This window comes from Actinia tenebrosa, unplaced genomic scaffold (assembly GCF_029948245.1).
Source record: "Actinia tenebrosa isolate PJP-AT-01 unplaced genomic scaffold, QUT_ActTen_1.0 PGA_scaffold1__47_contigs__length_23844297, whole genome shotgun sequence".
In the NCBI taxonomy this organism is placed as follows: Eukaryota; Metazoa; Cnidaria; class Anthozoa; order Actiniaria; family Actiniidae; genus Actinia; species Actinia tenebrosa.
Genome location: NW_028292578.1, coordinates 20,328,548 through 20,350,193, shown reverse-complemented (window position 1 = coordinate 20,350,193; position 21,646 = coordinate 20,328,548). Strand labels below are relative to the sequence as shown.

The following is a 21,646-nucleotide window of genomic DNA, read 5'->3' as shown; positions in this document are numbered from 1 at the left end:
CATTATAGGATTACTGCCTCCCATATTTAACATCTCAATGCTACGCGCTAAAGTTTAGCTAAATTAAAATATTTTACTACTTAGCTAAACAAGCAGCACTGACATATTACTTGGCGGGAATCATTTACAATTTTGTAAACATTTTCGATCAGCTAATAAGTTGATGATATAAATATATAAATTATTTAATTTGCTCCTCAAAAACTGTGAATAATCGTGGCATGCGATTGGCAAAAAACTGGCGTTTTGCTCTGCTCAATATTGTGGGCTATGACATGCTACCAAAATTTAACGAATTATGATATAATCCTACGAATTTACCACGACTGCATTCAAGTTACGTTACTAAGTAAGCTCTAGTGCTGTAAGTCGTAGCTGACAAAATTTGAGTGGACTTAATTGAAAAGTGGAGTAAAAAATCACTTGATAAAGTGAAATCCGTGAGATCAGTGAGATTCAACTATAACTATATAGATTTACTTGTGTCTGTTTTTGATAAATCGTACCTCTTTTTTCCAGTCGTGAATGATATCAGCTGAATCGGTAGCCATGGCTTCGGTTAAGATAAACGTTTCTGCTCAATATGATCTTTCTCCTATTGGTAGAACTTTGAAGCAGTCTGTGCTCGGTTTAGCTGATAGAAAGATTAATTATATAAGCTATTCTCTTCGCTCATTATCTCGCAAAATCGACGTTAATGCTACGGACTGAAATGGCACGACTATATATTCACTTTTAGAGCTGCTCTCTTCGCGGACTTGTAGTAATTACTGAGTGTTTCAACTTTCGCAACAAAAAATAATAATAAAGAACTTCCGATTTAGTAAATTCAGTACATGCAAAGATAGTCTTGAAATCACTTGTTGGGCACTTACTATAAAGCACTGCGGCCGGACCCCGCTCAAGATGAACGTGACTGACGTACATGACTCACTCTCACGATTCTTCGTAAAAGTTTCTCAATACTATCTCACCCGATATGTTTTCGTCATATCCATCATCTTGGGGCTAAACCAGCTAAAAAGATATACTTAAACTTCAGAATGATACGCTTCAGAACTTGCTGGTCATCGAGTGCGTTAGATATAATGAGTTTAATCAATAATACTTATGGGATAAATTAAATAACGAGTTTGGCGTGCGGTGATATCATAAGTCTCTTTTGTTTCTCTTTAATGTTTTATTTGTTTGTGTCGTTGTTTTTTGCTATTTTGTTGTGGTGGTTTCTCTGTTCTCCTTATCTTGTTTGGCATCCCGTTTATTAAATTATTAGAAAATCTCGCTTAAGATTAAAACCACTGAGTTTGGTAGACATAGTCTGATAAAAAGCGACAATCACGACCTGAAACCTGACATTTTATTGGTTTCGACGATTGACAACAGGTGTTTGAAATGTGAATTCACGCCAAGAATCAAATGGTTTTGTTTTAAATTGCCGAAATTTAAGTGTTTTAAAAAACCCTCGATGTTTGTTTTTTAAAGAAAAAGAATATTTGTCTTTGCTTAAAATGGCCACTTAACCACAGTGCATGTTCATTGAGAGGCAATTGATTACGTGATTCAAGTTTAATAGGTCTGTTTAGACAGATAGATTTAGCGGCTTTATCTTCTAAATAAACTGAAAAATCTATGATGCGAAAGATTTATTAGTTTTACAGGTTTTCAGGGTAACGTTTATTTTGAGAGGATTTTCAATACTCAATTTTTAATAAAACAGAGTTAATAGATCACGTGACATTTGCACATGTTGTAACGAACACCAAAAAGGGAAAAAAGTCGAAAACGATCGTCTCGATATAAGTTAGAAGTTTCAGCTTTTAATATGTGAAAGAGAATAAATGGCATTTAATATAAAATCAAATATTTTGTAGAAATCTGTTTCGAAAATTCAGGCGCTCTGCCGAAGAACGGCGGCGACTAGTCCCACCGTCTCCACACAAGGTAAGACCTCGGCTACGCCACGATTTCCGAGGAAGCTAGGTAGGGCATATTGGTTTAATTATTTTTCCTTGTCATGTCGGATTAGTCACTTTCGATAGTTTCAAACCTATGAAAAAGAAGAAAAAAGAATGAATAAATAAAGTAAATAGATAAATAAAAAAGAGATTTAAGAACTAAGCTATTTAAGAGTCAAAAGGGAGTAGGTCTTTTTCTTACAAATTTCTCGCGCGCTGATTGGCTATTTTTTATCATCAATAAGAGGACAGGCAAATAAAGCTGACGTCAACGAGCGCACGCTCTTTCCGTTGGTTGTTTTAGTCACTGAAAACGAGAAAATTTTATTATCTTTGTTATTGTAAGAATTAAATTGACATCAGCGTTTTATGTGACGTCTGTCCTCTCAGTTGAAGATAAATTACGTCATCACATTGTCAAAGTAGTACGCGGATACACACTACTTTGACAATGTGATGACGCAATTTATCGGTCAATAAGACAGCAGACACATAAAAAACTGATGTCCAATTGTTTATTTATTTACGTAACTTTATCCATGACAATTTTCTAAGTTCCTAATTAAGCTATTATGGAAGTGGTAAGCACGACAGAGCTTGGCTCCAAATTAAGTGAACTCTAACAAAAAACTATATAATAACAACAACGAAAAACGAATAATTGCTAATTAGTAAAAATACGTATACACAGGTGATTATTGAAAATCTCGCGCGCTGATTGGTCGAGAAACTCACACTACCACACGATAATCACATCCAGCGATAATCCAAAATGGCGGGCAGCAGCTTTGTTGATGTTACCGGAGAGGAATTAGAAATAATGAAAGAAAATGCTGTCCCCAAAAGGACTAAAGAGGCTAACAAATTTGCACTAACTTTGTTCAAAGGTAAAAAAGGACTTAAAACAATCAAATAAGCTCAAACAAACTGTTTTGATTTGCAAAGTCGGTGAGTGCGCCTGTGTTGTAATTGAAAGCCGTGTTTGTAACTTCAATTAAAATTTTTCCTAATTTTAAATGTTTCCATCTTCTTTTTTTTTCTTTTTTGAAAGAATCACCTTTGTATTTATACTAAAACACTCGCGTCTCGATAAATATTCCCCGATATTCTCCTTCGGTGAAGAATTGTTAAACATAAGGGCATAATTGACATAAGGACTTTTTCAGAGCATGCTTGTAATATTCCGGTTTTCAATAATTTAACACCCAGTCAGTTCTTTCCCACATTTTCTTCACTGATCTAAAAATCAGGAAACTTGATCTGAAAGACTATTAGATAGATAACTATTAAGATAAAAAGTGATACCGTATCAGTCCTTTAGATTATGTGTATAAGGTACATTATAAGTTCAAAATCTCCGGATTAAAATTTCATAGAGCGATGACGTCACGTTGAGGGCACGTACTGTGGACGTGTACGTAGTACGGTGGCCCACAAAATATTTTCCAGTACAAAAATATTTCCCAGTACAAAAAGATTTTCCAGGACAAAAATATTTCCCAGTACAAAAATATTTTCCAGTACAAAAAGATTTTCCAGTACAAAATAATTTCCCAGTACAAAAAGATTTCCCAGTACAAAAGGATTTTCCAGCTAGGACTAAAAGATTTCCCAGTATTGTCATTGGTGTGGGTTTAAGACAAGTGACAATACCGATCTTTAGGCGCCATTTTCAAGTTTTGCCCCAAATGTGAAACAGAAGCTGTTGGAATACTTAATACCATTAAATTAACAAATAGACATAAGCTTTTTATGTGTCTGTCCTCTTAGGGAAGAGGTCAAAACAATTTTCCGCAGTAGGGACCCGATTTAGGGGGGTGGGGTATTGCCCGCCACCACCTACCTTTTCATGGATGGGGGTGGGGGGGTATATGCCGGTACCCCACCACCTCCATTCACCAGTCATTTCACATAATTTTGTGTGTTGGGGGGGGGGGGGGGGGGGGGGGTATATGCCGGTACCCACCATCTCCATACACCACTCTATTTCACAGAATTTTCTTAATATTTCTTCTCTGGTTTGGTGGCGAAGGTCACGTGTGTGTGTGTGGGGGGGGGGGGGGGGGGGGAGATTTATTGACAGCTTCAGTCATATTTTACATTCGATCCGCGTTTCAAATGTAATAGCGCTAGCTTTTTTGTCACATAAGCTTTATACAACTCAAAACACGAGTCAGTAGACTGACCCTGAGCACTAGAGGTTATCCACATCCTGCGCGAAAACTGAATGAAAATATTCTGAAGTTTTATTAAATGTCTGAATTTTATTGATCCTTGTGTTATTGAACACCATGTAGGCTTTATACGAAAACAAGCAAATTGTAGCTATTCGTGTTAAATTATGATAAAAGGAACAGTTCACAGTGCAAGGCGAAAATTGATGTAATCAAGAAATACAAGCTGTTCAATGTTTCATTTCTAAAACGTACTTATTTGAGCCCACCATATCTATGCAGTCGCTGAACAGGAAAAAAAGACGGAACGGTTTGAGAATCATTTCGGTATTTTAAATAACAAATGACAGAAATACCAAACATAGGGTCTTTGCGTAACAAAAAATATCTCAAAGAACAGCCCTCGAGACTCTCTCTCTCTCGGCGGGGTTAGTTGAGATTTACAAATGTGGTTAGATTACAGGCAGTACAATCTGTGTGACAAATGTAATCATTGGGGTCTCTTTGATTATACGGCAACTGGTTGTGATTGGCTAAAACGACTTTCGTCGGAACCATCTACTGATTGAGGATTTCCAGGAACATGTCAAACTATTGAGTACTATCGTAATGCATCGAAGGCGTATGACTACTCAGTATAGTACAATGTCCTCTTCTGAAAATGATGAAAACTTGTAGGATTCAATCTTCGAGTCCAAAAGATTGCGCATCTTCTTAGCAATACAATATTTTTTCCGTCCCAAACTACTAGTGTATTCTCAAACGCTAACAAGGAAATTATCACAGTCATAGGCTTCCATCAGAAAAAATCTGTTAACATTTGGTCAGCTACGATTTCAAGCTCACGCCCCCTCATGTGAGCCCATACAAATTATGTCTCAAAAACACGGTTTTTGGATCTTTTCTCAAAATAATGACTATATAGGTAAAAAACAGAAGTGGATTCAGTTAATTCAACTATTCACGAACTGTATCATATAGTTTAGATTGAATTCTATTGAAAAAAACCACCGTACTTTTTGAGTTGAATGTACGCTATTGGACGTATTTTACAAGAGAAAATGCATGACATAACCGGGGTCAAGCTAGAAAATCGGCTCTCCTTGATATAAAACAGAACCTGTCAAAAAAACAGCGGTGGATTTGAAAACCCCGGGCAAACCTTTTCGGTTTGTTGGGTGTTCCTAAACCGCAAAAAAGCGAAATAGCGAAATAGCGAAATAGCGGAATGAACATACATATAGAATAAAAAGTACAAATAAGGAATACATTTCGTATCGATTTCAGGCAAAATTATTATTCATGTAGATGTTAACTGTGTATTTCTGTTTTTCTTCTTCTTAATGTACATCATCAAAATGTCAACTGTCAACTTGTAATTAACAAGACACTATTTCTTGTTGGGTTTGAAAACGCTCGACGGCAAAATTGCCTTGGGCTTGTACCTGAAGGTCAAACACGAAAAGAGCGATATAGACCCAATCCATCCTCTGGCTCTTTCGAGGTTTCCTTGTTGAAAACTTGTGATGCAAGAGTATCCACATGCTGCGGCTGTGAAAATTCACAATCACCAAATGGCCTTGTTATGTTATTGTATCAAATATGAGGAGAGAGTATTTTACTGGAGAGGGCGAAAAACGAAAAAGCAAACCTGGGAATGTATGTTTTCATAATCTATAAAAAACGTATTGGGAATAGATATATAAAAACATGGCAAAGGTGTGCTTTCTTCTTCGTTGTTGAGCTGTTAGGGTCCGATCGGCGTATCTCAGCTGTTATATACTGTTTCTGTTGTTTTCTGCAAAGACGTTTTCATCTTCTGATATAAAAATCAATAATCGATAATAAATTTATGTTGTATAAGTTAAGTTATAACTCATTTTTTCACAATTTTAAAAGAGCAAAACTGGAGAATATAATGCAAGACCCGGAAACGTCAATTGCAAAGAGGCCGCAACTGATAACAAAGACCGGCTAGTGTTTATATTAGTCTGTTGCAACCACGTACTACTTTTACAGTTTATTATTTTACTACCTCCACTTGATGTAGGTCAGAGGCAAAAAAAGAAAAGAAGAAGAAGAAGAAGAAGAAGCCCAAGGCAATTTTGCCCTAGAGCGTTTTCAAACCGAATCGAATAATGAAATCAAGAATCCAAAAATACTAGTAAAGCCATTAATGATCTCTACGTGTTCACGCTTGAGGTGTTTTGACTGTAATACAGCTTTCTATTATTGTTTGACCTTTCATGACCTAAGACAAAAAAGACTCTCAACGAAATTTTACTTCTTAGAGGTTTAGACGCCTTACAACATTTACATTTATTTATGCTACATCAATGAAACACGTCTCCCTTACGTAATTTTTCTCTCCTTTCGGAAAAGCCCTTACGGGAAGAATCAATAAAGTTTGTAAACTCCCTGTACCTTGCAACGTGATTCATGATCGTCATGATTGACAAATGAGTTTTGTGACATCTCTACATTAAAATTCACCGGAAGTTGGTACATCGTACTCACATGGTTGTCCTCAAAAAATACAACTCTAAAGTTCCAAATCAGTATAAAGGATAACCCTTTATTACACATTTAAGCTCGATATCCGTGAAATAAAGCCATGAATAAAAACCATATCAGTGAAGTGATACGATATCACTTCACGGTAAACTGTAACTGTAACTTGACTACGATAGTAGTCAGGAGTGACGAGATCAATCTCTATTTAGTGTTTATTTCTATCAAATTCAAGATGAATTTTGTGCTGCTTCTTACATTTTTAATTAAGCTTTAATATCTTGAATGATATTGAATTGGAAACGTATAATTCTTTAACATTTTGAAATGGTGTAAGTCGGTTAAGGATATTTAAGACAATAAAACATTTTGTGTGTGTTATATATCGAGCCTAAATGTGTAATAAGAGGACTCGCTCGTTCGCGATATGATACGGAAAAACTCGTGAATAAAAACGATATCAAGTTCTTAACATGTGATAATCTCTATTTACAATGAAATCAACTATAACCCGCGCGCGTGACTGATATGAACCGGATTCAACTAATATTGACGATAAATTGTGTCATCACATTGTCAAAGTAGTGTAGATCCACGAGGCGTACTGGAAAATATTTTTGTACTGGGAAACATTTTTGTACTGGGAAATCTTTTTGTACTGGGAAATCGTTTTGTACTGGGAAATCTTTTTGTACTGGGAAATCTTTTTGTACTGGGAAATATTTTTGTACTGGGAAATATTTTTGTACTCGGAATCATATTTTGATATTGGGAAATATTTTTACTGTCTGGCATGCATATCTGTGTGCTGAAATTGACATTGATATATTTGTACTATGTTTAATGTTTTTGTATTGCCCTTGTGGGCCACCGTAGACACGTGAGAGACGAGCTTTTTCTTTTTTCAGCTGAGCGTTAAATTAACGGCTAAGAAAGTGAGTCAGTCAGTCAGTCAGTCAGTCAGTCAGTCAGTCAGTCAGTCAGTCAGTCAGTCAGTCAGTCAGTCAGTCAGTCAGTCAGTCAGTCAGTCAGTCAGTCAGTCAGTCAGTCAGTCAGTCAGTCAGTTGTAAGATGCAGTGTTTCAGTATTTGTTTTTTACCCATAGCCCGCACGTGGTTTCCACATCTTCACATCCCATCACACGATGCGGCCACCACATTTCCATCTCTGACCACGCATGAACGCAAGAGAACAGACAGAATGACTATCTAAGATTCGTCTTTCTTGGAACTGACTGTCCAAGCGGTAACAAAACCCGAGGGTCTAATTAATCATCTTATCGAGACAGTAATTATTCCATGTGGTTCAAATACCGTAGCTACTGAACTTGAAAAACACAAGAACAGGGCGTGGACTGATATAAACAAAGTACTATTGACAGCGGGAAACTGTAACAGTGCGCGTAGCCAATGGAGCAAGAATTGAATTTCATGTTGCACAATCTGACAGTTCAAGTTTATGTTCAAGAGACCATAACCTCTTGTTTATTGAGTTGCGATAAACTCTTGACTTGAAAGGTTAAAATGTTTGTGTCAAAACCTGCAACACAAGCGTTAATTAATCATAACTCAAGATTTACCTTGCTCTTTTACTTCACATGTTTCAAGCTAGAGTACATGACATATATCCATGAAAAAGTTAACTAACAAATTTGAAAGGTTTTGTAACTCTGACTGAGGACTACTGAGCTTACTAATTTGTACACTTTTTTACAAAGCTTTTCACGGTTATACGGTATGTATTCTAAAGTCTTATCTCACACCTGTTAGAAAGGAGAACTGCAACGCGGATAGGGAGTTTGTGAGAGCGGAAGGCCGATTGCCTTGAGCGGCAAAGAAGATCATGTAAATTTTCCTCGCACTTATGAAATACCTGCTTTTCAGTTGAAAATAATCATATATAGATTTTTTGTGGTTCATCATTTTTCGCGGGGAGTATTAAACAGGAAGACCCTCCCGGTGGTCAGACAATCTTTATAAATGAATAAAGCTTCAAAAAATGTAAACGAAAACTCGGTATACTCTGCTCTCTCTGTCTGTGGTGTGATGTGTCGGAATGATTTCCAATTTAAAAGTACGGTTTTGTTTGTCAAGAAAATCCTGAGTGTTTGTCTAATAACTTTGACAAAATTAACCTAAACTTTACTTCATTTTACATCAATATTTATACTTGATTTAGACCAAAAAAGGGAACCCTCTCCCTCACAAGCACTTGAAAGAGTCAACGGCTCATTTATTCTAGTTGTTTCCAAGAAATTTAGCAAACCAAGGGCTTCGGAGTTGAGGAGCATGACCTGAATGTGCAAACAACTGAATCATCCAAGTGTATCCCAACTAACAGCTGATATTTTTCAGCAGATTTTAAAACAAAAGCAACGAAGAAGGCCATGTGCGTTTCATCTCGATCGTGTGTCTTCTTGACCTTCCAGACTTGGAGGCGATATAGATCGATGCCTGCATAGCATAAAATTGTTGCGCAGTCCACCGGCAATGGACCAAAACTTAAATTCATTCTGGCACCTGATCACGCTCACTTAAAAATAATCTGGAAAAAAACTCAACTTTAAAATCAAACTTACAAGGAAAAAAACCCAATTCCATTTCCTTTGTTTTGATAAAATTAATGTAAAATCTTTCGATTAAAACCATTAATTGTAAAATCTCTTATGGTATCAATTTCTCGAATGAATCTATTTTTACCTGACCACTTAAAATGATAAATATTTAGCGTGTTTCGTCATTGTTTAACGACGAAGCACGGAATGCTTCGTTTATAATTTTATAATGTGATATAAAACTCTAGCAAAATGGGCGTTGAGTTTTTATTTTTTTATAAAAAACATGCGAAAATTGCATGAAAATCTTCCTCATCAGAATTTCGCAATCATGATTTTTTTCATTCATCGATAACTTTCGCGTTGTAAAACCAAGAGAAAACCAACTACTTTTATTTTTTCTCCTGGTAAAACTTATTGTCTTAATTTCATAACAAAAACAGTTTCATTTCTTTAAAAATAAATAATAGGGGGGAAAAATCTCACAGAGCTTTAAAACATTTCCAAGTACGAGGTATCGATTTGAGAAGTTTAGGAAATTCAAGAACGATTAAGTCCGAGAATTAAGTTTGATGTGACAACGTGACAACCGGAAATAAGTCAAGGTTCTTCACCGGCAGTGATTACATCCAGCAGTAGCAGTAGCAGTAGCAGTAGCAGTAGCAGTAGCAGTAGCAGTAGCAGTAGCAGTAGCAGTAGCAGTAGCAGTAGCAGTAGCAGTAGCAGTAGTACAAATATCTAGCACTTATTAGTCAGAAACCAAGAAAAATATAACAAAATACGCATTGGCAAAAAGAAAAAAGGCAATGAACACGACTAGCAGAGGCACGTCTTATAATAGCTCTCCTCCCCATCCTTCCCCCTGCAAACTTATCAATTGTCTCTCGCTGAGTTATGGAAATAGTAGAGTTCACTTTGCAGGCTGCGAAGCACGCGTGCACAGGATAAAAAGCACCGGCAAAGTAAAAGAAACCTAAACTCATTTTTCACATTGTTAAGCTATCACTACATGACCGACCTTCCGTTATACTTAAACTTTTCTTTACTCGTTCCCTCGGGCCGTAACCCCGTTTTACTTAGCAAAAGCAATGAAGTACAAGCCCCCTGCTTGCCCACCCAGGGTGTCGGTCAACCAGTCGGCTAAGCGGATCTACGGTTCAGGAAATGTACCTTTTGTCCGTGTGGAACGTCATGCAAATGTCGTTCAAGATAACACAGTTTAACCCCGGGGAAAAACAGGTACCGTTTATAACGCCATAACCTGTTTATTTACCGGTGACTCAACTTCATAAAAGATGCATTGTGTATTGATTATTAGCTGGTTATTGCGTAAAAACAACCTTTGTTCAGGTTGTGGAGCATGTATGGTAATTCAACAGTGTTAATGAGGAGTCCTTTCTCAGGAGTGACAAAAGTCATCAAAAACTATCTACTCTACACACTATTTATGAGGTCATACAAGCGACGATTCATTACCAGAACTTATTCTAGAACAAAGTGTGTTATTTGTCACTTTTCCCCCTCAATCAAAATTAAAACCTTCTCAAATCCAAGGGGATTTGAGTTATTGCAATGGCTTGACCTTCGATGCCATTTTACCGCAGTTATGCAAACGATCACTGACTTCTGCATACAGACTCTCCGCCTAATTTAAGTCTATGCACATGATTTAATACTGAAGAACAAAAACTAAACATCTAGATATTCAAAGAGAAAAGTTTTTTTTTTTTTTGGCGTTATATCAGTCATTTATTTATTTTATTTTTCTCGTTAGGCGTTTTTTTTGTCGGCAAATAGCGTCGCCCTGGAAAAACGGTTGAACTAACGCAGAACCCGATTAAAAACTCAGCGCAGAGCCGTTGAAGCGTGCACTGACCGTACACCCGCAAAAGACTATATAAAAATTCACTTAATACCTAATCCAACTTGGATGCTCCAAAACGATCTACGGGTTTGGAACAATGAGCAAAACGGTAAACATCAGATTTTACGCATTGCGGGATATCTTAACGAACCAAATGTCAGTTGAGCACAAAATTTTTGCTGCAAAATAGAGAAATTATTAGTTGAACAACATGCATTCAAAATCAACTACCGTTTGTCTAATGAGGATTCTCGCTCTTAAAAAAAATCTTAAATTAGGGGTTTATATTGTTGGTTGTGCATGTAGGCATACATCATGAAGCGTAATGCCATTGCAAAAGTTTGCGGCGATGCCGTTGAATAACTATTAGTCGTATTCCTATTGACTAGAAGGGAGGATAATTGCGCAACCCGTAATAATTACCACAAATAACCTTGACAATCTTTGAATCTGACAACAAACAGAGAAAAAACAACAATAGGAGTCTATAGGAGGACAGAAACAAGACGACAAAAGGATTAGAATATAAAACCCAAAATAACAATAAGCGGAAAAACATACACCAAGACATGGAAAGCGAAATGCTGAGATATTAGATATCTTTACGGAAATTAAATCATATATAAATTTAAGACTATCCATTAGCTATGTTCACTGTCATATGATACTAAATGCTAAAACTATTAGCCCCAAACAATGGAAAAATAACTGCCCCATTGATTGAACTGGATTAATTTTGAGGTTTCTCTTTATTTTGTTTTCTTTGAGGACGCTTTTACAGTATTATCTCTAAGTAAACTTTAACGAATCAAATATGTAAAGAAGTTATGACAAAGTTAATTACGATTTGATTGGAATCTAGTAGGCATAATTTGTGTGGTTTCTGAGTGGAACCATCATAAGGAGCCAGAACCACTTTTCTTTCACCTTAGCATGATGAAGCTGTTGCTATGGATCAAATTATCATCCCATTAGGTTATGTCAACAGAGCCTTGAAATTCAATAACGTTGTTTGCTGATTTATATTCTTTACCGTGTATATATGCTTAGTATCAAACAAAGTTCGACAAGCGCGCAATTTTTGAAAATATATAATCCTATACTGTCTTGGAACTCGAGTCATAAGACCGTGATGACTTCAGATCAGAGAGTGCTTCGTCCACAATTGATTACGACAGTTTATAATCTATTGCTCGAACCCCATAAAAACTGTTGGGCACTAAATACCAGGATATGTGGTCAGTCACCAAAAAGGTTTGAGGGGGCTGCTTTTACTAGCAAATTTCCTAAAGAAATTTTTCTCAATTAATTAATAATTAGCAAACGTTTTAGTGTAAAACACGTATTTTAGTAGTTCACACGAATTCTAAACACTCAGTCTGAGTGCACGTCTCTAAAAATTCCTGTTCGTAAACTACAAGTTTGTCAAATTATTTTAAACTAGGAGACCAGCCTAGGGTTTTCGGGTTTATTTCAAAACTGAGGATACTGGTGTCTGAAAACTAATGCTGACATTTTTTGCCGTTGGTATCGGCTAAAAAGGATGAATCCTCGAACTTTCAAATATATTATTATTTAATGTTACTGTTATGAATTGATCGATAAATGTTTATGTATATTAAATATCGCATAATAAAAAGGCATACTGTTTTGAATCGCCTTCAAAATATAGGATTAAAACAAACAATTCGTTGACAGCTACTTGCCATAATTTTGTCGCCTCTAGTGGTTAATAATCCTGGAACCGTCAATAGGAATTCGAGGAATGCGGGAAAATTTCCTGCATTTGTGTCGGTATCCAAGTGGCTCTGGGGATTAACTTCCGTCCGCTCAGCTACAGCGAATCAGGGGAAAACTCGCTCCAAAAGGCTTCAGCAATGTACGGTAGAACCCTTGCTTTAAGGAAATACAGTCTTACTCGACTCCTACGTTTAGTTCAAAACTTTAAGCAAAGCTGGCTGTTTATTTTGATAAAGCCACAATGTTTATGTCTTAAATAATGTGTAACGCAGTTTAGGGTTCTGTTCAAGATAATGCCCGTCATAGTACAGGAGATTTAATTATAAGTCAATTATAGTAAAGATGTCTGGAGACTGGTCGTTTATTCATTCATTCTGTGCAATAATATTTTTAGTTTTTTCATCATTGAGCCACTCTTGAATTAGCTTTCTGAAAGAATATGGAATCTAAAACTAACAATGGGTTACGAGAAAGAGTAAACTAAAAAATGATAAATAATACAAGCCAGAAACATCAACGCTTGTTTTTGTCAGGTGAAATCTTAACACCTTTTGTATATAATCAAATATATATGTCAGACAAGAATGCTTTAAATCTCCAGACTTTTGATAACTAATATGGATGAACTTCGGTGTTATAATTTTGTTTTTCAAAAACCGAAAAAGGCATTTTACATGAAATATTTTGTGGTCACTTGTGAGTTAACATTGAAATTTTAAGATTCTTTTATTTCTTCTTGATAAGTGGCTTAAAACTAATGAAGTTTGATATTATTTTTACAAGAGGACAGTTCTTATCTCGAGTTTCTTTCGCACTCGCCGCATTTCAAGTGGATGGGATGACTTTCTATCTATGAAATGACCTTTTGACCTGAAGCCATCGTGCGCACACCGGGTATATGTGGTTTTTACAACCGTCTCGTTGTCGTACACCATTTTTCTGAGAAATGGGCGCAGTTTCCGTTGTTTGAAAGCACCAAAAAGCAAACACAAATAAATTAGACTGTTGTTTATCGAAGATCAACAAATTCAAAAACTCTAATTCCTTTCGAACTAAAACATTAAAAATGTTTCCCTTACGATAACAAATTGTGGTCAACTAATAGTCATTCCTCTGCAGATACAATTCTCCGCCGGGAACCGATATTGCACTGGTTTTTCTTAAGTTTGTACAAGTTTTTGGCCCTCTTTTTCTTATGGTTCTTTGGTTGTCAGCGTCTATATTGTGTAATGACAATAGGAAGAATGTATGAACACTGACAAGCTAATGTTTTAGTGAATAATTGAGTACTAGAGCCAAATCTCATCATTCTAAGCTAGAAGCCTTAATCTACTCAGGCCACACTAGCTCCAATTAAAGCATTTCCGCTTGGTTAAGATTGAAAAATAGACCGAGCTGTGTGCACTGTGAGCTGAAGTTTAACGCCGTATTGTATTAAAACGTTCATGCATAGAACAGCAATTTTTATCCACCTGGGCAACAGCTGGTTAATGGACGATGTATTTGGTTTTCAATCTCAGCCACACACTTCATGTTCTTCAAATCGGTTCTCTTACATTGCGAAGGACAGTGTTGACTTGCTTTGAGTTGAGGTTGTCCTAGAGCGAATTTCAGCACGGAGAGAAAAAGCTCACAAAAAAAATGAAAACATTTCAAAACATAGAGAAATTTCCCTTGAGGGATTCAAGGGTTGCGTAACGGGTAGTTTTACAAATGCAAAATAAAACACTACTATATTTATGGCTTCTCAATGAAATTCTCTAAATGACTTTTAAATGATTTATCTCAAATACTCAATATTTTTCCAAACATCGAGCCTGACTACCGCGCTTAAATATTGCTATTTTTGGATACTATTTGAAAATATTAAAATACCTACGAGCTTATAGCATTCATAATGACATAGCTTGACGGTCAGCTATTGGCAATACATTGTCACGTGCAAGGTCGTGAAAGGCGGATCGTCTCCATGGTAATGGCCTATCTCGCTTTGTGATTGGCTTAAATATTGATCATTTTGTAAAGTCCAATGTTTGCAAATCAGAATTAAAATTTGGATTTATGTAAGAGCTCAACCTCTTTCACGCTGCACATTTTGGAAGGTAGTTGAGTTTTCAACGACTCGCTAGAATATACAGGCAAGCAGCCCGACTGCCCTGTAGCAGCTTTTCAAGGTATGTACCACAAACTTCTAACTTCATTCCATACGCTGTAGTATTGTTTACGCTTACGCTTGTTTGCTGTTTAACGTGGACGTTCTTCATTCATTCATCAATCGCAAGCTTAGAATTAATTACAGGTTTAAATGGACCGATAAATAGCCAAGAAAATAAGTCTTGGAATTACTTTGATTAGATATTTCTTAATGGGCCTCTTACGGATCTTTAGTGAAGTTGATAAACATTCTAAAGCGCCAATCTATTTCAGAGCCAAACTGTTTGAGATTTTGGAGGAGGGGTCCTCTTCTGTAAGCCGGTCGTATTTCCGTTTTCTCACTTTCAGTTTGAATCTTTCTTTGTGTTTGTTAGATGGCAGTTTGTGTTGAATACAACCGGCCATTTGGCTTGGAAAATGAACAGGACGTGCCGTTTTTCTTTCACACTGAAAAAGATGATGGAAATGATTCAGAGAATTACAGTTCAACCGTTCCAACTATGGATATTTGGAAGAAGTTCGAACTTTTACCAACACCACCTCGCTCTCCTTCCCGTACAACTTGTCCTTCGCCAATCCACATAAACAGTTCCTCCGTGGCTGACACTCTACAAATAGTTTCCCAGATACTTGACGATGATGAATCCCCTCCAGTGGTGCAATCGGACAAGAATCCTTTGACTAACAGTGCGAATCTCAAATCAAAGTTGATTCAAGACTGTATGTGGAACAGCCTTGCGTATGAGTCACTCGATCTCTGCAAAGCACTTTCCTGCCCCGATGATTTATACGATACACCTTGCTCGACTCCACCACCGGTTGAATATGTCAGCTCAGATTGTGTAGATCCAACTACCGTTTTCCCATACCCGATGAACGACACTCAAAGCATTTGCAGTTCGCACTCCAGCGACTCCGGTGAGTAGATTTTTCTTACATTGTTGGCATGATCAAGACAAGTAATCCTTCTATTATTGCCGGGTTTAGCGTTTTAAATTGATTTTCTACCCATTAAGAACTCATATGATTTATCTAACTGGTTATATCATTTGCGATACGCTACGATTACCCTCAGTTATTTTATTTTCGCGCCACTGATAATATTTTCTAAATTTTCATTCATAGAAGAGGAGGATGAGGAAATCGACGTAGTAACGATCGAAAAGCCCAAAAGAAAACTATCTCTAAGCTCCACGGAAGAACCCCCATTGAAACGTCTGAAACCTGTTGCTGCCAGAGCTAAATCGCATTCGACTCATACGAAATTTCGAGAAGTGAAAAAGCAGTCGAGCAGTGGATCGGACGAGGAAGACAGCGAGAGTAAAAGAGCGACTCACAATGTTCTTGAGCGGAAACGAAGGAATGATCTCAAGACAAGTTTTCATCAACTGAGAGCAGAGGTGCCAGAGATCGAAAGCAACGAACGATCTCCCAAAGTGGTGATTCTCAAAAAAGCCAAGGACTATGTCGAACAGCTGAAAATGGACGAAGCAAGGCTACGAAAAGAATTGGAGAAAGAAAATAAAAGAAATAAAGAGTTATTAAACAAACTATCGTCGTTAACACACCAAAAAAATTTGAAATGGATGTCTGAAATCGACAAGTTACCGTACGTAATTCAGACGTACCGCAATATTCTACTAGGACAATGCTCACTGTAAATAATCACATTCAGATATATATATGTGGACTTAATACAAAGTAAGTAATATCTCAGAAAATATATGACTAAATTCTAACTGATTAGAAAGCTTTTGATTACATTCAGTAATCGTTGTAAGATATTGCCTTCGATGGACGACTGATTTGCATCACATTGCTACGTGTACTACAATCAGTTTCAGGAAAATGCTTCAAGATCATATATTTTTGCTCCGATTTCTCTAAATTTCACTTAATCCGATGTATTTAGGCGTAGAGAATCGATGTTAATTCAGTTAGTTGGTGATATAATTGTAGAACGCAGTCATTTTCGATCCAGAAGATCGTATGAATGGATATAATTTACATAATTTTGTGAAAGCGCGCGAAAAGACAATTGTGATGAATTTGCATACATTTAGCAGCGAGTTACTAATAAGTCGATAGAGATAGATAATGTAAGCTCTTTATTGCTGTAAACTCATAGATATATCAGGCCCGTAGCTAGGATTTTTGTTGGGGGGGTGCTAATTTACAAAAAGTGGACCAACCATATACTTTATTTTTTACTTAGTTTTACGTGAAAATATCATACCAGCCAAAATCTCACTTGCTTAAAAAGCGGACCTTAAGCTCGCGTGGGGGGTGCGAACGCACCCCCTGCACCCCCCTTAGCTACGGGCCTGTATATAATCAAGGTTTGGACTCGATTTTGGCTCCAAATCCGCAATACTGTATTTTACTATGTAAAACGATGGTAAGCCTATGGGCTTTGGAAGGAAGTGTAAAATTCATAGGGAATCGATGTCCCTTAGACCGAGGTCACTGTTTATCTCGCGTTTGAAATAACTAGAGAAGATTTTTCAGCTTAATAATAATTCAATTTAAAAGGACATTTAGTGCCTATTTGGCTTATCAAATTTGTGAGCTACGAATAGATTGTTTATTTCCTTCGCTTCTATTCTTTTGTATCCTGACTTTATAAGAAAAAACCAAGGATAAAATACAAAGAAAAAAAATTTCTCTGCTAATCAGAATATTTTGAATGATCTGTAGCAGACTTTAAGCAAACGTTGTTAATGTTGAGAAACTATCATGGATGTGACCATTTGGACAATTCTTGGATGAAATAAAGATCCCCAGGTACTGTCTGGTTTTTGTCTCTGCAATAGAAGAACTGTCTGAATATGAGAAAACTGAAATTTTAGCAGGATATATATCGGAGACTAGCTTCATCGTTATATTCTGGTTGGATTCTGTGGTATTCAATAAATTAAAACTGAGGAAGGAAAGAGGGAGGGGAACTTTGAGACAATTCATTCTATTTATTATTCAAATCCAAATGATATTAAACTTCAATCAAGGATATTGAGTAGCTTCACACAACCGTGTTAAAGCAAATCGAACTCGACCTAATCTAGAATTATTCAATTGATTTCAATGCTTGCCTCAAGGGACTATCTCAGTAAGGGTTTATTTTTTACAAGAGGCTCTATGTTGTGCACTTTTAGAGTGTGAAGCATCAATGCTTGAAGTAATGGAAGGATGGACGAGGATCTGAAGGGTGGAACAGATTTTGGAATAGGAATTTTTCAGTTGGAGACTGAGGCGTGAAAAAAATCGAAATCGTGAAAGTATTTGTGCGAGAAAAATATTTCAAAACAAACAATGTTATTTTGGGAAGTAAGTTATTACCCCTACAGTCCCTATACAAAACCTTATCTCTCCGAAAGGAGCGTGGGAATCCACAAGAACATACCATGTTCATGATACATTTCCGGTGAGAATATGAAATGCAATTACTATAATAGATTGATAAGCGTCCTTGCTACCTCTACATTCATAAGTAAACAATCTAGTATGCCAGGAGTGTACCGCCCCTTGAAGTTTAGACAAACTATATACCTTAATACTTTACTCCTATTTCAAGTTACATTGAACTCAACCTATATAATCACTAATATTGAAGAGTATTGTTTATGTAGATCAATGCTGATTATAAATTTACAAAGTTTATGAAACAACATTTAAATTTTTCTCGGATTATTCCCGCGGAGAGACAAAAGTAATATAATTTACACAGTTAAATCTTTTTGACTTGCGGTATTTTCAAACTGTGAATGAATGACGCCTGACGCATTTGAGCGTCGCACACTTTCTTAGAAATCTTAAGTCACGCAATCTTCGACCGGAAGTCGGAATAACAACATCCTTTTCACTGCAAAACTGAAACGATACCATATTTTTCCATTCATTTGACATTACAACTCATATGTAATGAATATTTTCATTTCGCTTTCAACGTTTATCCATCAACTTTTCATTTTCTATTGTCTCGTAAAAAATTTGTTACTGACTCGATCGAAAAACAAAAGTAATTTGAAAATTTTGTGAAAAAAATAAGCATTAATCTTCTGACGTTCTAAGAGCAAAACTATACGACAGACTATGAATTGTATAGCAATACTAGCTTTATGCGCGTTTTTCATAGGTTTATCATTCAACAATTCATGATTTTTGAGTGGTGTACACTGGAAGCGTCACGTTACATATTGCTCAATGGTCTGTCGTTTGTTGCAACTTTGAAAACCAAACAGCGAAATTTTCTAATTTATAATCGAACAAAAGCGTTGTCTAATTCCTTAAATAAGCTAAAACATTCTGAGAAAAGTTAAAGTCTTAGCCGACTTAATTGTTTGAATTTTGAATATCAGGGAAAACTCCTTTATTTTGTAGTCAATTGTTCAAATTAAAATTGATGAAGTGATAACAAACCGAGCAGACCCGTACGACTTAAAACTATTTTCTGGTCCTATACGCAAATGTTTTGTGAAAATTTATTAACGAAATTTCATCGCAAAAACCTCCTATTCACTAGAATGGAGAATTTTATAACCTATAACAAAAGAAAACTTCAAATCTGAGTTCCGAAATACGAACACAGCGCGTATGTACATGTAATATATACGATGTACAACGCCACTGATAACAGACCAAGTTACATTCTGGAAAAAAAGCGATTCTGTAAAGTTTAAAAAACTTCTGACGCCGAAGTGAAAACTTACGGATTAGGACATAAACAATTGACAAATTACTGCATATCCCTAGGTAAAAATAGAAAACATTTTGGAAAAATAGAGGTAGTTAACGGGGTTTTGCGTCAGCAGAATTTTTGAGTAGCGTTAAAGAATACCAGACGGATAAAGTTACTTGCAATACAAACTTACAAGGGCTAGAATATTTATTTTACCGACATGAAGAGAGCCGAGCTTTCGTGGCGAGTTGATTCTTTCAGGATAATGGCTTTGTTTTGTTTATCTAGCTTCTTGTTTTTTCAAGTAATTTCCAAATGTTTGATGCCATTTGAGGTTCAAGTATTCAGTGGTTTCCGAACATATCTTTTCTAGTCAGTCGTCACGTGTGATTTGTTAGTTTATCTGTTATCCGGCCTGAGATCTGTCATCGAGAGTACAAGGCAACATTCCGCGCGCTTTACCTCACACAGCGCCGATGTGAGCGGGAATTCTTTTGTTACTTTGTGGTCTTTATGGAGGTGCTTTACTCATGTACTATTACCAAAATGACTTTTATCATTTCCAATACACTTTAATTGAACTTTCTGGAATAGTCAACTACTTAGAGAAGTTCTACGATGCTTTTAGCAAAACGGAAGTAGATTGCAACAGTGATTGTACGCCGGTCCCTTTCCCCCGTCCGCACGGTATGTCTCAGAGCAAAACAAAATTAAGGTAAACAGAACAGACACAAACACCTCCTTGAAAAATTCTTATCGGTTTGGTTTATCATGCAGCCAGATTTCTAATGGCTAGTAAATAATGATAAGCTAAGACGTTCGTGAAATACATTTTCCAGATTCACTTTAATTCGATACCGTCGGCTAGTTGTTTCGAATGCTAGCGTACTGGTCTTCTGTGCAGGAGGTCGTGGGTCGGGGTCTTCAGTAAAATAAATAAGGTGCAAGCTTTCTTTAATTTCTTAAAGGATTAAACGCAAGTTCCACCTCTGTACAAGGAGTTTCGTTTTTCATCTTATTAAGGTTCCACCGTCTCGCACTGGTACCACTGTGGGTAGTCCTTCCTGGAATTTTGGTTTGGCACCAGTCCAGGTCAGTTTTCCTGGTAATCCTGCTTTGGTGTGGCACCAATGCCGCCCATTACCGATGACTGAAATCGTTAACACATATGAATTGTATTCATAACTTTACAACCCATTCACAGTCACATGAAAACTTATCATTATGATCCACTAAGTGGCTCTTGTCGCGTTTTTCTTTATTATTTGGCTCAGAGGGGGTCTTGACATCTCCGCATGAGTGAAGGAAAATGAAGTTTATTTTCTCATTATATGTTCCTGAGACGAGGATAGAACACCCTTGTAGGACAAGTCGAGAGGACACTAGAATGATTTGTTATCATGCCTTTGCACGCGATGTCCACTCTTTAGTGAACGATGGAATTAAGTATAAGTCTATTGGCCTATTGAGGGTATCCGGGTACTAGCTTAGCTTAGCTGAGCCGAGTAGATTAATCGACCTTGGTTTTTTGCGGACTCGTACGTGGGGAAAGGCTGTAAACCACATGCGAGAAAGTGCACGTTTACACTGATTTGCAGTGACAAAGTGCAGGAGGTATACTATCCATCCCGTCGTACTTGCGGGGTTCCAGAGTGTTTTTGACCGATGCTTCGGTGCCACTTGTGAATTAGAGCTTATCGCTTTATTTGTTTAACATCAGTGTATGAGTTTATTATAGAAAATTGATCATCGTGTAATAAGTTGATCAAATTGTTAATCGTGTAAGAAGTGATACTATATCGACTTCCATCTAGCTTCAGTACTACTCGGACCGTTTCTTACTTGTCAAACCTGGTATGGGAACCTAGTGTGCCTATCAAAACCAACTTTTTTTAAACGGATTTTCAGTAATTACGATGTTTACAGAAAATGCAGAAAATTATGGCGAAAGTTGAAACTAACTTGGCATGGACGGCTTTACGCGGGAAAAGTTGACGCGCGCGGCCGGCGACCCACACG

General features: G+C 36.8%; 1 protein-coding gene and 1 long non-coding RNA gene across 2 annotated transcripts; one reads left to right on the top strand and one right to left on the bottom strand.

The window, feature by feature from the left end:
- Nucleotides 1-1,797: 1,797 nt before the first annotated feature.
- Nucleotides 1,798-10,403, bottom strand: LOC116288912 (uncharacterized). The gene is made up of 2 exons (XR_004196247.1): nt 10,365-10,403; nt 1,798-2,047 (listed from the first exon to the last, which is right to left on the bottom strand). It is a non-coding gene; the product is annotated as an uncharacterized LOC116288912 (long non-coding RNA).
- A 4,433-nt stretch (nt 10,404-14,836) lies between these two features.
- On the top strand, nt 14,837-17,744 carry LOC116288923 (myc protein). Its single transcript, XM_031695786.2, has 3 exons — nt 14,837-14,972; nt 15,327-15,870; nt 16,078-17,744. The coding sequence occupies exons 2-3, from the start codon at nt 15,327-15,329 to the stop codon at nt 16,611-16,613; spliced, it is 1,080 nt and encodes a 359-aa protein (XP_031551646.2). The 5' UTR covers nt 14,837-14,972; the 3' UTR covers nt 16,614-17,744.
- The last annotated feature ends 3,902 nt before the right edge of the window (nt 17,745-21,646 follow it).